Source organism: Hemitrygon akajei, chromosome 3 (genome assembly GCF_048418815.1).
Source record: "Hemitrygon akajei chromosome 3, sHemAka1.3, whole genome shotgun sequence".
NCBI lineage: Eukaryota > Metazoa > Chordata > Chondrichthyes > Myliobatiformes > Dasyatidae > Hemitrygon > Hemitrygon akajei.
Window position 1 is genome coordinate 193865072 of NC_133126.1, and position 18296 is coordinate 193883367.

General features: G+C 43.1%; 1 protein-coding gene across 1 annotated transcript; it reads left to right on the forward strand.

The window, feature by feature from the left end:
• The first annotated feature begins 6714 nt into the window (after positions 1-6714).
• On the forward strand, positions 6715-14934 carry LOC140724615 (extracellular calcium-sensing receptor-like). The gene is made up of 5 exons (XM_073039038.1): positions 6715-6999; positions 10461-11297; positions 11407-11634; positions 13819-13942; positions 14030-14934. Exons 1-5 carry the CDS (start codon positions 6742-6744, stop codon positions 14932-14934), a joined length of 2352 nt encoding a protein of 783 aa, XP_072895139.1. The 5' UTR covers positions 6715-6741.
• The last annotated feature ends 3362 nt before the right edge of the window (positions 14935-18296 follow it).

The window sequence follows — 18296 nt, forward strand, 5'->3', positions numbered from 1 at the left end:
CCTCTTTTTCGATTCCCCAGTTTGGCTCCCCATTTACTTCCTCTTTACCCTTCATCTGCCTATCACTTCGCCCTGGTGCCCCTCCTCCTTCAATTCCTTCAATGGTCAACCCTCCTCTCCTGTCAGATTATGTATGCTTCAACGCTTTACCTTTTCTACCTATCGCCAACAGCTTCTCATTCTACTTCCCCCTCCTCCATCCACCTATCTTCTCTTATTGGTCTTCGCCAAATGTCTTCAAGTTTTAATTCCTTCCATTGCCACAAATTCATATTCTTGTGTCTCCCTTTCTCTTTCAATCCTGATAAAGGGTCTTGACCCGAAACGCCGACTCTTTATTCCTTTTCATAGATGCTGCCTGACCTGCTGAGATCCTCCAGTTTTCCAGCATCTACAGAAACTGCCGTGTTTGGGCTGTGGGATAAGACTACATTCCGAGAGTGACACTGAGGTTGCCAGATGTGAGAGGCTGCGTGAAAGAGCAAGATGTCTCTACCTGTCAACTGACATCACCATTTCTCCCGTCCATCCACCTCAGGCTTCCTCCAGTTCATGTGCTGCGGCACCGGAGCCTTTAACTCACCGCTCAGTGGCACGTAAGGGGCGGGGACACGGCTCATTTGTAGCTTTAACCCTTGTTCCCCTCCCCTCCACCAGCCTCTCTCAGCCTGAATCAGAATGTCAATGACACGTGTGTCAACGTGTCCTGCGATTCTGGGTTTGGAGATGGGATCAGGCAGCTGTTCCAACAAGTCACCTGCGAAACCTTCAACAACCACCTCCCAAACACTGATATTACCTGATAGGTATCCACAGAGTAGGCCGAGAGGGCCACTGTCAGTAATCACGCGGAAGCTCAATCAAGTGCAGGTGACTAGGAAACCTGAGTAGTGAGGATCCTCTGCTTTCCTGCCCACAACACTAAAGTACCTTACAAGATTGGATATTTTGGCCCAAAATCATATCTTCGACTGCTAGACACACTGGCAGCTGATGTCAAGGGTAAAACGGGACATCATCCAATTCGTAACTCGGTGCTGCCTTGTCACTGTGTCTACAGACAGGCTACGGCCAGAGTCACATGTCACATGTATATATATATACACACACACACACACACACACGCACAATCTCTCTATTTAGGCGACCCACTGGCGTTCGATTGACAGTGTAACACTCTTGGCCACGTCTGCCGGGGTCGGACAATATATCAGCCAGTTACTTCGGCTGCTCTGAGTTCTCCCCTGACAAACGGATGATCCAGAGAGAGGCAGTACGGAATCCCTTCTAGTCTCCGGAAGGGTACAGGGTCGAACATGCTGCTAGGCAATCACCTTTCTGCTTGGGCTTTGGGTAGACGGGACGGGGTCATCCCAGTCTGTGGGCATTTTACTGCTGCTCTTATCAGATTATCTGATCTCCAGGATGCTACCGAAATTTGCAGCGGACAGTGGTTTAAGTTAGCCCTCCTCTCCCAGCCTCAGAAATCGTCCTCCTCATAGACAATTAATGTTTCGGATATTGTTGGACGTCTTCGGAATCTGTTTTGATGACAAACCGACCTTTTATAGGAAATCTCTTTAATCCAGTATATTTATCACACTGCTGGACACCGTCCAACTGGACCTCAGAGTGAGAAGAGCGGACCTTGTCAGGGAACATAGTCCTGTTCCCAGGACAATTTGATCAAAGTAAGTTTTTCCGTCGTTTCTGCACACAAACAGGAAGTGATCCAGAATATTCCAGCTCCTGATTGATGCCCTGGCTGTTTTAAAAACAGAACAAACGTCTGATTAATAAATCTCACCCATGTGATTATCATGATAAATGCTTACTTTGATCTTGTCAGTCCAGAACATTTAAAGTTATCTTCCCAGCAGAACCATTCATCCCTCCTCATCCTCTGGGATACTTGGTTATTAGCTAGCAGTGTATGGAGAAGGTCAGGAGTGATGATCATTTCCCTTCTAGGCTCATCCATGGTTCCCTGTCCCTTGTACGTTCCAAATGATTCTTCAAGTACTGCCCCGTTTTCCACTGACCTGGTTGTCTCCTTGAGTTTTGATGAGAGTGCTGGACCCATTTCCCTCTCCTTTTAGGTTGCCTTTCGATGTCAACAAGCGGAAGTTTAGCCCGTGGGCGCAGTCCCCCCAGCAGGAGAGACGGAGAGGGAGTGAGCAAACACGAAGGTGTAGTCTCCAAAGAAAGACCGCCAAAACCCCTTGTTATACGGCGGTTATTTTGCCCAAACTATGCCGATGCTTTTCTTCCCACAGCATCCCAGCCACATACCCTAACTGCTAGTGCGCCAGATACCACGTTTTCGTATGATAGGAAGGCCCTGTTGGACTTAATATAAATCCTGCAACTCCGTTTCATTGGCTAGAGCGACAGGGAGATGCGTAACCTTGGTTGCTGCACGGACGAGTTCCTCATGCAGAAGTGTCGGCTGTACAGCTATCTACTGGGGGTAGCGCCAGAGGCGGAGTGGTGGAGAATAGATGCACGGAGGACGTTTAGGGATCCCTAGTGGGTTGAGGGCTGCCTCCAGCAGCCCAGATCTTCCATCGTTGCCGGGCCGTATGTTATTCGCTCCCTTTAAGACAAGCTGGGCACCATTCGTCTGCGGCTGACCCAGCAGAAGTGGCAGAACTGCTGTGTAATTGTACCTCCAGAATTTTGGCTGCAGGACAACATCCCATACACCATCAATCTGTACGTCTTTCCACTGAAGGCCTACACTAATATTATTTCGCAACATTAGCATTAGGGTTAGGGTTACAGTTAAGATTGCGGTTAGAGTCAAGCCCCGATTTTTCTTTTAACTGTATAAATATGCATTGTATATCCCAGAGATCTGAAAAAGGTGGCTGAACAGATTGTGGAGGCATTGGTAATAGTCGTTCAATAATCACTAGATTTTAAATGGTTCTGGAAGTCTGGAAAAATTCAAGTATCACTTTTCTCTTCAAGAAGGGAGAGAGGCAGAAGAAGATAAACTATACGCCATTTACCCTGAACTCAGTGGTTGGGAGGTTCCTAAGGTTATCATAGCTGGGGATAATAGTGGGGATATAGAGTGCTCCAATTAGCATGTGTCACTAATAGCCTCTGACAACCAAGTCCAACTTTTGGCCTTCACGTGTGGCGTAGCTACTAGGCCCGGCGGAACTGTTGCTCCGGACAGGAGAAGCAGCAAATGCAGACCATCGGCGCCACATAAGCAGTTGCTTCAGACAAGTGGGGCTCGTCAGCCTAGGAGAAGGAAAATTCTGATTTTAAACCCCCGGTGCCTTGCGTCCATCCGCATCCATGGAAAAGTCTTCGGCAGTAAATAGGAAGAAATCCGGAGCCGGGCCCCTACGGCGGTTTGATACTGTTTACAACTTCACTTTGGCAACCTCTGCGACAACATTGGTGCCAAGATTTATAATTGCGCAAAAGGGACTGGCAATACGGTTTCAGGCGTTTATATGTTCTTTCAGATGTGGGGGTGGGGTATCGATAATCTCCAGGGTGAGAAACAATATTTTACTGAGTAATATAACTCTCACAAATCATGTCAAAGAGAAGTCGAGTTGGACTCTTTATCTATCCCCGAACGGGCTGGTCAGATGTCATTCTTGTGTTGAACCCAGCGGCTCTGTATTTTCTCAATTCCAATTAAAGCTCCATTTGTTTGCAGCGCAGATCACTGTTACTCTTTAAAGACAAGATGTGATCTGATCCATCAGCTTCTGGGGTTTAGATACATATCGTCGTCCGCTCTCAGTTATTCTCCCAGGCACTTGGATATATACCGTGTACGGAGATTAAAGCAACAACCCAACGCTGGACAAACTCATCTGTTCAGGCAGCATCTGCTCAGGGAAGTGGGCAGTCCATGTTTCAAGTCGAAATATTGCATCTGGACAGAAAGATAGAGGAGATATTCCAAACATGAGGAAATGAAGAGTAAGGTGTGGAGCAACCGTTGGCAGTTAAGGAGGGAGTTATAAGTAGATGGTCGAGGGAAAAGTGGGAATAATGACAGGGGCTGTGAAGGGATAAGGGGATCCAGTTGAGAGGGTCGTTACACTCATATGGGGGACAGAAGAGTGTCATTAGTGATAGAGGCTGGAAGGTGATATTTGGAGCCAATAGAGGGCAACAGTAGTTCAGCTTCTAATTTCTTTCAAGGATGCGATGTTACAGTTCTGAGGGAAACAATAAAATCTTTTAGATCAATTTCGCATTTAAACCATCAGGAAATATAAAATTAGCATGAATAAACCACAAATTCTGTCAACCGAAGTGCTATCCGTCATATTTCAGTAGAATCCATATTACCACCGACAACTTGATTCCATGCTTTGAACTGAATCGGCAACTGTTCCGCTCCCTTTAACAGAAGTAATTGTGTTTCAGCATAAAATTATATCACCCGCAGGGCAGGAGAAGAAGTAAACCGAGAGATGGGATGATTATGATCCCTATGAATACCAGCCTTCAGCTGTTCCCAATTTGCTTTTTCACTTTTACCAAATGATCAACAGGGCCGTAATCATGTTTGCCAATTTGCGACCATATAGCGTGACACCGTTTCTTTTTCTTTGTCTCCAATTCGATTAAAGTGCGAATTTATTCCCTGCTGAGCATCATTTCCCTAATCAGGAGAAACAACGTTGCTCGCCCAAGCATGAGCTCCAATATAAAACTGCGTGGTCCTTTGTCAGCAAAAGTCAGAACGAAAGCAAATATGAGCTGTATGGTCTTTTGGGGTTTGTTTTTACCTGTTGCAGTGTCAACTGGCAGCCTATTATGTAAAAAAAGAGAAATGTTTGATGTGTTTAGTTTATCAAAGGAAGGAGACATCGACATCGGTGGAATTTTTGGTCTGCACTCCCGTGCAGAGAAAAAGGATCTTTCATTTGAAACCAGACCAAGAGCTGTGAAATGTGAAAGGTCAGTTTAATGAGCCGAGTGATGGGTTTAACATTTATTTTAACGTAAAGGTGATTCGATCTTCTTTCATTTCATGTTCTTTTGAAGGGCCTTCGCCCTGAAACTTTAACCAAACTTCACTTTCACAGATCCTGAGTGTTTTGAACATTATCAGTTTTGTGACTGAGTTGGAGGACAGGAGTTTTGAGTTTTGTGATTGAGTTTAGTAGTTGGATGACAGGAGAGGCATAACATTTTGAGCGACGAAATCAAGTTCAGTTTCTGTTACAGTATTATAGTGTTCTGCTATATTGTTATAGATAGCTTGTCTGTTGCTCGCTACCTATAACATTATAGTCCAGGATTCAGTCACGTATTGAGCATGTATCTTTTATAGGTTAAAGTCAACCTATTAATTCGCACATGAGTAATACTGGCAATATTTGTATTTAATGTCATGATAACATAAGGAAACATAAAAATGCATCCTTAACATACACAGATAATGTGTCAACGAAAGGAGTCCTCTTTTTCATTCTGTGAGTATTTTGGGAAATCGAGTAAATTATATTTCTGATTAATTACCTGCATTCATAATTTCAAAATAACAAAACCGATTCCTCAGCATTACGCACAAAATTCTGCAGGAAATCAGCAGGTCAGACAACATTAATGGACGAAAATAAACAGTCGAAGATTAGTGTCGAGACCTTGTGAAAATGATTTGTGACAGCAACTGAAAATACGCATTACAAGGCAAAATTAATTCATCTTCTGACAGGAAAACATCATTAAATGTCTGTCACCATCGCCAATAGATCTAGTAGTATTGACCAAGCAGTGGAATTTCATTCATTTTTACAAATTAATTACGATAAACGATCAGGCAGTTCCTGTTTTGATTACAGTGTACAAATGGTGTGTTTCAGCTCCCGTCATTTGTTGCTGACGTAACAGCAAACCTCAGGGCTCTGTCACCCGTGGCAGCAGTCTGAAAACCTGACAGGGTTGATACAAATGTCAGAAAATAAAATTAAAGTTATGTTAAATGTTACCTTGTACAGATTTGCTACATACGTGTTGAATGAGTCTAAATGGGGAAAAGTAAATGTTTAATAGCCACACCGTGGGTGTCCGTGGCCACAACGGCAGCAGTGCACACAGCCCACTTAGAGGTTTGTCCCCAGACGTCTACTGATCGTTTCCCTCTACAGATGCTGCTGAATCGCTGTTCATGAGGTAGTTCAGCTTGAGCTACAAATCTGTATTTTGCTGGGCAATATATGAATGTGCTTTCAAAGTGCTGTTTTGGAGCGCCGACAAATTACAAGTTAATTCCACAAGTCGTCCACGTGATACATCGCACGAGTACGTCTGCTTAAAAGAAGACACCGCAGAGAAATAACTAGAGTTCATTAGTCCTAATCTTAAAGCAGTCTGATAAAACCATAAAGCCATAAGATATAATCTGTCTACGCTGTTCCCTGCTTCGGTTAAATAACCAACATAATCAAAGATCGCACACAACCGAGATACATTCGCTTCTCTCATTTTCCAACTGGCAGAAGATCGAAAAGTCTGAAAGAATGTATCACCAGCATCAAGGACAACTTCTACTCCACTGTTCTAAGACCATTGAACAATAAAATGGAATATTGACCTCACGGTGACCTCGTTATGGCTTTACACCTTATTGCCTGCCTCGAATACACTCTTTCTGAACATGTGACAATGATAAACCTATTTCTCAGTTCACTAACTTGCCATTTATCTCTATCCTGCAGTTTTGAATTTCGCCCATTCCGCTTTATTCGGGCGATGATATTTGCGATTGAAGAAATAAACAGGAGTCCCATTCTGCTCCCAAATATTACACTGGGCTACAGGATTTATGATTCGTGCAATCTACCTCGCCTCTCAGTGAAAGTGGCTTTCGAAATGTTCAACGGACAGGACGCAGCATACAAGCAGCAGTCCTGTCCCCCACGCTTACCCGTCCCTGCCATCGTGGCGGAATCGGGATCGTCGCAGTCTCTGGCGGTTGCGGCATCAATAGGTCCGTTCAGAGTCCCCATGGTAAGACAATTCTTTACTGCTATGGTGTTATTATTCTCTTCTCGAGCCGTCATAGTTAATTTCCAAACGTAAGACAGCGGCTCTAGATTCAAAACATGGTGCCCTTATTTTATCGTGTTGAATAAGTTGTTCACGTTTTTCAATGCATTAGTTTATTACTTCCGAGTGATTCAATGGTTGAATAGCCAGACTTTGTGTTATATTCTATGATAATCACCTAATGTACATACACTGCCAGACTTACTACCCTACGCCAATTTCAAGGAATTATGGTTCTGCATTCCTCTTTAACATTGTCTTTGGGAAAAGTTTATGAGAACACCTTATGCAGTGATAAATTAGTTGGGCAGCAACTACTGAATATAGAACTTCCTCCATAACAATCGACCGTCAAAGCGAGTGTAGAGTTTACGGTCATCTGCACAAGTTTATGTATGTACAGGTGCTGTGAAAACTTTCAGCAGCATCACAGGCATACAGCGCCTGATACACACCATTCACAGGAAAAACATAAATTAAACGAGTTATACACATTTCCTTCAAGAATGTTAAGCATGTGTTCTTCATGTAATATAAACTGATACAAGGAGTAAAGATGTCGGTTGGCTGGCCAATTTTTATCCATCAATCCACATTTTTACTAGAATCCAACGTCATACATTTACTGTTTGTTTCAGCTTGGTGTATTATATATGTGTACGCGTATGTATACATGTACAAATATATGTATGCAACAACTTATATGTGTGTTTTAGTGTATGTGTATGTGTGTGCGCGCGCGCGCGTGTGTGTGTGGTTCTCCACCGCCCCAACATACCCTCAGTTTGAGTTGCCATCAGGTGGATGGTGAGGTGTTGAGTGAAATCTTTCACTCAGTGACCTAGCCTTCCTCAGCTACAGAGAAAGATCAGTGGAATTTTTCTGAGGTGGCGGAGGATGCTAGACAGTGAAGTTGGTGGGAACATTACGGCATTATTATTAAACCATTCCACCTGCTCTTCAATGTCTTTGTCTCCGTCCCATTAGGCAGGAAATGCCGTAGCATTGTCAATGAATAAAACGGCGGGAACAGCTTCTTCCCACAGGCCGTGAGACTACGGCACTCCCTGCAACCACATAAGTCTCATCGATATGAGGCGCCAGTAGCCTTATTGTTTTTGTTCCTTTTCGCCGCTTGTGGTATATCCGGCAGAATATTTGCCGTTTCCTTAGCATTTGTCTGATTTCCGAAGCTAAGTTGCTAGTTCGACGCTCAGGCCAGCACGGATTTAAAGCTGCAGGGCGCCCGGCGGAGTCGTACCCTTGAAGTCCGGTGCTGATGCCACCACCGGCTGGCCACCAATAACTGATTAGATGTTTTTAAATTCGATTGTAAATGCACCGAATTACTTGTTAATTTATTTGTGGTAGCATTACTTTATGTGCTATGTGTGTATTATATATACTCTACCGTGCACCTTGATCAGGAGGATTTTGTTTTCCGTTAAACTTGAAATTTAACTTGAACTTTAGTCGGTTTCAGAAAGAAAATTAAATTATAAACCAAATGATAAGGTAAGGTACTCCATTTGATAAGCTACCCCATGCAAGGATTACTGAGAAAGTAAAGAGGAATGGGATCCAAGGAGATATTGCTCTCTGGATCCAGAAATGGCTTGCAATAGAAGGCAAGGAGTGGTTGTGGATGGATAATTTTCTGCAAGGAGGTTACTGAACAGTGGTGTGCCTCAGGGATCAGTTCTGAGACCCCTTCTCTTTGTGATTTTTATAAATGACCTGGATGAGTAAGTGGAGGAATGGTTAGTAAATTTGCTGATGACACAATGTTCGAGGGTGTTGTGTATAGTGTGGAGGGCTGTCAGAGGTTACAGTGGGACATTAATAGGATGCAAAACTGGGCTGAGAAGAGGCAGATGGTGTTCAACCCCGATAGTTGTCAGATGGTACAATTTGGTACGTCAAATTTGATGGAAGAATACAGTGTTAATGGCAAGACACTTGGCAGTGTGGAGAATCAGAGGGATCTTCGGGACCTAGTCAATAAGACACTCAAAGCTGCTGCTCAAGTTGACCGTGTGGTTGGGAAGACATATGGTGCATTGGCCTTTTCAACCGTGAGATTGAACTTAAAAGTCGAGATTGAATGTTACTGCTATGTAGGACCCTGATCAGATCACAGTCGGAGTACTGTGCCCAGTTCTGATCACCTGAAGGATGATCTGAAGGATGTGGAAACCATAGAAAGGGTGCAAAGGAGATTTACAAGGATGTTGTATGGATTGGTGGGCATGCCTTCTGATATTAGGTTGAGCGAACTTGGCCTTTTCTCCTTGGGACGGCGGAGGATGAGTGGTCACCTGATAGAGGTGTATAAGATGATGAGAGTCATTGATCCTGTGGATAGTCAGAGGTTTTTTTCCCAGGGAGGAAACGGCTAACACGAGAGGACACAGTGCTTGGATGTACATCCTCACAGATGCTTGGATGTAGGTACAGCGGAGATTCCAGGGGTATAATTTTTACACGTAGAGTGGTGAGCGCCGAGAATGGGCTGCCGGCGACGGTGGTAGATGCGTATACAATAGGGTCTTTTAAGAGGATCCTGTATAGGTACAGGGAGCTTAGAAAAATAGAGGGCTATGGGTCACCCGAGGTAATTTCTAAAGTAAGTACATGTTGGGCCGAAGGGCCTGTATTGCGTTGTAGTTTATTTTATGTCGATGTTCTATGTTTCAAATTACTGTTGACAAAAGAAATCTCAAATTTGAAAATAGCAAATACTGACAGCGCCCATGCAAATGTGATGATGGGTTATTGATCCGAAAGTCACCTCGAAATCGTTCTCTGATTGGCTTGCATTACTTCTACCATTCTCTGTATAAAATCTAAATCTCAAAAAAAGGGTAACTGCACACCATTTCCCCAGGGTATGTAAATCAAGATCTAGAAGGCATTAATTTGATATAAGACAGAAAGATAGCAAAGGAACGTGAGCGGAGTCTTTTCACACAGAGGACAGCGGGGCGTTTGGAATGAGCGGCCGATGGAAGTGCTTTAAAAAAGTTAAAATGAAACCGGACAGGTACATAAACTGTAAAGGTTTTAAGGCATATAGGCAAAATGCAAGTAAATGAGGGTAGATTAATTGGCATTTAGGTCAGTATAGAACAGGTGGTCCGAAAGGTCTGTGTACATATTGTGCTACGCTATAACCGTATGTATGGAACAGCTGAGAGGGATATAGGTTAAATAGAGGTAAATGGGAAAAGCTTATTGGGCATAGAGATTAGTATTGAGAAGTTGGGCCGAAAGGTCTGTGCCCATGCTACACTATAATCGTATGGAATACGCCAGTGTAGCACTGTAAACGTAGATGCAGATCTTCGCCGGAGGTTTATCCCCGATACCGAAATAATGTCGCTGTCCTATTTCTCTTTGTTTCCCTTGTGGTTCCTGACCAGGTTAGCTATTTCGCCACGTGTGCCTGTCTCAGCAACAGGCGAAAATTCCCTTCCTTCTTTCGAACGATCCCAAGCGATTACTTCCAAGCTAAAGCATTGGCCCAACTCGTCAGGCGGTTTGGATGGACTTGGATTGGAACGGTAAGGAGCGACAACGACTATGGCAACTTTGGGATGCAGGCCTTCACTGAGGCAGTTCATCAGCTCGGTGTTTGCATTGCCTTCTCTGAGTCTTTTCACCGGACGTATTCGAGAGAAAGGGTACTTCATGTTACTCGCGTTATTCGGACAGCGTCCACGAAAGTCGTGGTGGCCTTTCTCACTCGAACGGACATGGACAGTTTATTGAAGCAAATTGCTCGGCAAAACATTTCTGGCATCCAGTGGGTGGGCAGTGAAGCGTGGATCGCAACATCGCTTCTATCTCCAGAAGAGAACAAAATATTCGTTACTGGGTCCATCGGGATCGCCATCCGGAAAGTGAATATCCCGGGCTTTAAATACTTCTTAACGGATTTTCATCCGTCTGCCTATCCCGGTAATCTTTTAGTTGAAGAATTTTGGGAAAAGACCTTCGGCTGTAGCCTTAAAAGAATATACAATAACACAGGGGGCGCAACGGCCACCGCACAGCCTCGTCAATGCACAGGAACGGAGAGCCTGAAGACTGTGTCTAACACCTACACGGACGCATCTCAGCTGAGGGTGACCAACAAAGTTTACGAAGCTACATATGCTATAGCTCATGCACTTCATAATATGTTGTCGTGTAAAAGTGGCGAAGGTCCATTTGTGAATCAGTCTTGCGCAAACATTTCAAATTTTCAACCATGGCAGGTACGTAGAATTGACCAAGTTATTCAGGAAATCCAATTAAAATTCGAGGTTTATGAAAAATGTTTGGTGACCAATGTCATGTTCCATCATCTGTGTCTACCTCTATTAGGTATTGCATTACATGCAGTCGTTAAATTTCACAACGAAGGTCGGGGAAAGGGTAAATTTCGACGAAAACGGAGATTCGGTGCCTACGTACGACATTGTGAACTGGCAGGTGAATAGCTTGGGGAATGCCGCTGTCTTGATAGTTGGACATTATGACGGATCCGCTCCTTCAGAAGAACAGATCATAATAAATGAAGAATCTATTGTTTGGGCTGGTGGTCGCAGAGAGGTAACACGTAAAAATGTGTTTCCTGTTTTCACAAAATAATTTTAGCTTTTAAGAGCCAAATATATTTCTGCAACACAGTATCATGATTGAGACTGGTGATGTCACAATACAGCCGTTACCTAGTTACGAAAGTCCGAGTTCACGACAGCTCTACTTAACAACGAGCTCCACAACATTACTAAGTTCAAACGTCAGCCGTATCTGCACGAGTTCATTCCGACAGGGGCGCAGCGAGTCTTTAGAGTTAGCTCTGACTATTTTTGCCAGTCTCTCTCCATCACCCTCCCTCTCTCACTCACTTCTCTCTCCCTCGCTCAGTCTCTCTATCTCTTTCTCCCTCTCCCTCCCTCTTTCTCTTCATCTCTCTCTCTGTCCCGCTCTCTCTCACACTCTCCCTTTCTCTCTCTCTCTCTCTCTCTCTCTCTCTCTCTCTCTCTCTCTCTCTCTCTCTCTCTCTCTCTCTCTCTCTCTCTCTCTCCTCTCTCTCTCTCGCCCTCTCTCTCTCTCTCTCCTCTCTCTCTCTCTCTCTCTCTCTCTCTCTCTCTCTCTCTCTCTCTCTCTCTCGATCTCTTTCTGTTTCTTCATTGCTCCACTTTTAGTAATTCCTCTGTATTATCGGACAATATTTTAATACTTTTCAGTTCAGTAGTATGGAAGGGTGCTGGGCACGTCGAGTTATTTTGTGTGTTTTCCGACTTACGGTCAGAAACTATTTACGGAAATCTTTAAAAACGGGAGGCATTCGATACCCGGAAACGATATGTGGCTGGACGGCTAATTTGGACGTTCCTAACCCGGGAATAGTGTGTGTGTGTGTGTGTGTGTGTGTGTGTGTGTGTGTGTGTGTGTGTGTGTGTGTGTGTGTGTGTGTGTGTGTGTGTGTGTGTGTGTGTGTGTGTGTGTGTGTGTGTGTGTGTGTGTGTGTGTGTGTATCGCATATATATCTGTGTATCACATTAATTGCCAGGGGTTGCATATATTTCCTAGTTGAAAATATTGGAAAAAAATTCTTTGCGCTGGCAATTTGGAGGAATTACACACAGAAAAATGCACGATGAATTTGTTGATGAATTATTCCCTGTATACAATAGTGAGAAAGATCAAAGAACGTACAGATAGTTCGAGCCAGAGATTTATACAGTAGAGAAACAGACTCTAACAACTAACTCACCCGTGCTGACAAGGGGCACACCTATTTGCTCGCGCTGCCCACATCACTATAAACCTGTGCCATCCATCTAAGCGTCTAAACGGTTTTATTGCACATACCTAAACTGCTTCCTAGAACCATAGAACCATTGAATACTACAGCACAGTACAGGTCCTTCAGCCCTCTATGTTGTGCCAACCTATATAATCCTTAAAAAACAGTACTAAACCCACACTACCCTGTAACCCTCCATTTTTCTTTCATACATTTGCCTGTCCAAGAGTCTCTTAAATACCCTTAATGTTTTAGCGTCCACCACCATCCCTGGTAAGTCATTGCAGGCACTTACAACCCTCTGTATAAAATATTTCCCCCTGATGTCTCCCCTAAACTTCCCTCCTTTGATTTTGTACCTATGCGCTATTTTGCTATTGGTGCCCTGGGAAACAGGTACTGACTATCCACCCTACCTATGTCTCTCATAATATTGTAGACCTCTATCAAGTCCCCTCTCATTCTTCTACACTCCAAAGAGAAAGGTCCCAGCTCCGCTAACCTTGCTTCATATGACTTGTTCTCCAAACCAGGCAATATCCTGGTAAATCTCCTCTACACCCTCTCCATAGCTTCCACATCTTTCCTATAATGAGGTGACCAGAATTGAACACAATACTCTAAGTGCGGTCTCACCAGAGATTTGTAGAGTTGCAAAATGACTTCTCTATTCTTGAACTCAATCCCTCTGTTAATGAAGCCTAGCAACCCATAGGCCTTCTTAACTACCCTGTGTCAGTATTTCCAGACACTTATAAACTTCCGGATGGAGAAAACGCTTCTCAAGTCAATTAAACTCTGTGTCGCGCCTCACATTAAACCTATTGTGGTGCAGATAATTTCTCTGCATGAAGTAATTACCCCTCAGGTCCCTTTTAAATTTGCCGACGCTACAGCTTGAACCCAGTAGGTGTTCCGTCGCACGTAGTGATATTACCTTTCAAAAAAAGCATTAATACGCGTTTCTGCTTTTCTATGAGATACCCCGGGCAGTTTGTTCCAACAGCTGTTCCCCTGGAACAAGAAAAGCAGCTCGCAAGGGACAGCCTATTTGTTGCTTTGATTGCATTCTGTGCGCCGAAGGTACGATCAGTAACGCCACAGGTATGGACAAGAAACATATTTATTGTTCGTGTGGCCGCAGGCGTCACCAGACTGCTTATAAATCAGCTTTTCCTTTCTTCCTTCAAGATTCAATTGAGTGCATGAGGTGCCCCAGCGATTCCTGGCCCAACGACCTGCAAGTCCAATGCATACAGAAGCAGGTTGACTTTCTCTCATTTACCGAGGTGATGGGGGTTGTTCTGACGACGCTGGCATTGATCGGAACTTGCTTCACTGCCACGATAGGTGGTATTATCTTGTTTCACAAAGACACTCCCATCGTGAAAGCGAACAATGCTGAGCTCAGCTTCCTTCTTCTCCTCGCGCTGAGCCTTTGCTTCCTCTGTTCAATCACATTCATTGGCGAGCCGTCGGCGTGGTCCTGTATGTTACGCCACACCATGTTTGGTGTTAGTTTTGTTCTTTGTGTCTCCTGTGTTTTGGGCAAGACTATTGTTGTGGTGATGGCATTTCAGGCAAAGTTACCCAGCAATAACGTGTCCAAGTGGTTTGGTCCCCTACAACAGCGCCTGACTGTGTTTCTTCTTACATTGCTACAGTGTTTAATATGTACCGTCTGGATCATTAAATTCCCACCTCTCCCTATGAAAAACATGGCCTATTCGAACGAAGTGATTCTTCTCGAATGTGACGTTGGGTCCGAAGTAGCATTTTACTGCGTGCTGGGTTACATTGGTTGCCTGTCATTGGTTTGCTTTGCCGTTGCCTTTTTGGCACGGAATTTGCCAGATAATTTCAACGAGGCGAAATACATTACATTTAGCATGATAATTTTCTGCGCTGTTTGGATATCTTTCATTCCAGCTTACGTCAGTTCTCCCGGGAAATTCACTGTGGCAGTGGAAGTGTTTGCCATTTTGGCTTCCAGTTTCGGCTTACTTTTCTGTATCTTTGCACCTAAATGTTACATCATATTGTTAAAGCCGGAGAGAAATACAAAGAAACATTTGATGGGCAAAGCGCCCTCGTGAAGACTTTAAGTGGCATTAATGTTAATTAACTGGTACTTGTTTATTATTGTCACAAGTACCTCGATACAGTTGAAACTGATCTTGCATACTCTTCGTACGGATGCATTGAGGTAGAACAAGATAAAGCATTGACAATGCAAATGAGGTTTAAAAGCTACTGATAAAGTGTAGTGCAGGGAAACATTAAAGTTCAAGATCATAACAATGTGAATATGAGGTCCCGAAGTAAATTTGTTGATACAGAGTACTTCTGATATAACCGGCTCCTCTGTAAAATCTTGTCCGTTTAGTTATCCTGCTCTTCTTCAAATTTACTGCCATCGAGGTTTGTAAGTGGGGAATATTGCTTCCGTACTTTGAATGCATTGGTTTTGTTACTGCTCAATAAACATGTATTTAATTCATTCCCAATCAAAAATTGTCCTCGATTTACTTATTGGGGGGTAGATCTACGATTTAAATATTGAGAATGTAATACATTGGTTGAAAACCGATAGATTTATAGTGAGCAGATATATTGGAAACTTATTAGCATTATCATCTTACCAAATAGATGACGGGACAAAATCGATATTTTAAAGGTCAGACACAATGGGACAGTTTCCACCATATCTTTCGTTATGTTCAGAATACAGAACCACACAATCACCACGGCCTTTTTTTTTTATTTCTCTGCGCACTAAAGTGACTTCATTGTATAATGATCAATGTGCATATTCGTTACCAAAGGAGATTTGAATGAAAAACGCGTCCTTGGCATATTTTCTCCTCAATCTGCAACATTAAAGAAATTTTAGATATAGAACGAATTTCCTCTAAATGCAGCATTTGATATCTTGTTGCTCTGGCTTAGGAGAATATTAAATAAGTTCTGCTGCTTCACTCAACTGCGAGTCACCACAGGCCCCCACAGGACAAAGGTTTTTCTCATCTCAGTACTATATGGTCATGCAAACTACCCGCACGTGCCATCACGCCTGCGGTCCCACACTGCCAGGTCAATTATAACACCTATTCAACCTTTCGGTTTTGAAAGAAACGGCACAACCCCAATCACAGCAGTTTTCCAACACTGTCTTCGCTCTGATGACCTTGCAGCAAAACGGACTTCCTTATTTCTTTATTCTAACTGAGTTTTCTTCTAAATTTTATTATAATATTTTCTCTTGAAAGTTCTGTTTCTATGACGTTATGTACTTGTGATTCTGCGAGGGGGAAGGGGCCAGATTGATGCGGGTGGTCAGTGGTAAAAGGGGTAGATCAGTGAGATCATGAGGTAGAAGTGAATTGCTTCTCGATATTAGCAGGGCAAGCTGCGAAAGCGTTTCAAAAAGTATAGTGGATTCTGGACATATGAAATGCATAACGATCAGGATGAAGGTACATATGTGATATGACGTATGATGTTCGGAACAATGCGGTGCACTATGATGAACACACGCACGTTACTACTTATCTGATTGTTGCTCATCCACCGTAACGTGTTTTGCGTTCAGAATTGCTCTTCTGCACACTCCTGTTTTAACGTTCGGTTATCTGAGTTACTGTCGCCCTTCTTTCAGCCAAAACGAGTTTGGCCCTTCTTCTTTGATGACCTTGTTGCACAGTTTGGGATTGGCTGGTATGTCGTTGTGGGCTTCACTGAGCCGGGGTTGAAAAAAAGGTCATAGCTGAGAGCTTGTCATTCAAGGATACAAGTTCTATCGAAAGGACGGGCAAGTTGGCAGAGAGGTTGGCGTGATTCTGTTGATAAAAAATACACAATTAAATTCTTTGAAAGAGGAGACACAATCCAAAGTTGCAGATCCCAGTGGGTAGAGTAAAAAAGCTGCAATGGGTTAGAAACTGATGGGCGTTATATATAGGCCGCAGAATACTAGCCGGGATGTGGGCTACAAACTCAAACTCCGGTACTTGAGGAGTATAAAAAGTGCAAGGAAATACTTAAGAAAGAAATCAGGAGGGCTAAAAGAAGACATGAGCCTGCTTTGGCAGTCAAGGTGAAGGATAATCGAAAGAGCGTCCACATGTACATTAAGAGCAAAAGTATAGTCAGGGATAAAATTGGTCCTCTTGAAGATCGGAGTGGTAGGCTATGTATGGAACCAAAAGAAATGGGGGAGATCTTAAATGCGTTTTTTTGCGTTTGTATTTACTAAGGAAACTGGCATGGAGTCAATGGAAATGAGACAAACAAGTAGTGACGTCATGGAACCTATGCAGATTGAAGAGGAGGAGCTGCTTGCTATCTTGGGGCAATTCAGAGTAGATAAATCCCCAGGATCTCACAGGGGATTCCCTCGGACCTTGAAGGAGACTGGTGTTTAAATTGCAGGGGCCCTGGCAGATATATTTAAAATGTCGGTATCTACTGCTGAGGTGCTGGAGGAGTGGGGGATAGCTCACGTTGTTCCGTTGTTTATAAAAGTCTCTAAAAGTAATCTGGGAAATTATAGGCCGGTAGGTTTGACGTCGGTAGTAGGCAAATTATTGGAAGGAGTACTAAGAGACAGGATCTACAAGTATTTGGATAGACAGGGATTTATTAAGGACAGTCAACATGGCTTTGTACGTGGTAGGTCATGTTTAACAAATCATTTAGGATTTTTCGAGGAGGTTACTAGGAAAGTGCATGTAGGGAAGGCAGTGGATGTTGACTACATAGAATATGTCCTGGTCGATATCTAGAGATATAAACACCCCAATGATAAAGATTTCTCTTTTTTCTCACACGTTCATCATAAGTATTATCGAATTGATTACTTTTTTTTTAATACACGTTTGTTGTATTCCGTTGTTGAGTGTGCATATTACATCATTGCGCTCTCAGATCAGCCGCCTTTAAAGTTAACCCTGAAGCTTTCGGATAGCTTTTTCAAAATGTCACAGCGGAGATGGAATCCCGTACTGTTACATGATCCAGCTTTTGTTAGTTTTATTAAGGAGCAAATTTCTATATATTTTGAATTTAGTACAATTGAAGGAATGTCAAACCTGTTTATATGGGACATGTTGAAATCTTTTCTTTGGTGATAGACAATCTCATATTCAGCAGTTTTGAGAAAGATAACTAAAGCGGAATTGTCAGTGCCTATTAATAAAATTAAAGAGTAGATAAAGTGCATTCAGTTAAACCTACTGAGGACCTATATAAAGAAAGGGTCTAAGTTCAATTACAGTATGATTTGCTTCTGACCTTTCCCATTGAACAGCACGTTTTTAAATTCAAAAGTTTATTTTATATACATGGGGAAAAATCTGCTAAGCTTTTGGCGGGTCAGTTAAAAGCTGGGATGGTCAGAAGACAGATTTTAAAAATTCTTAGAACAGATAGAATTTAAGCTTTAGATCCTTATGAAATT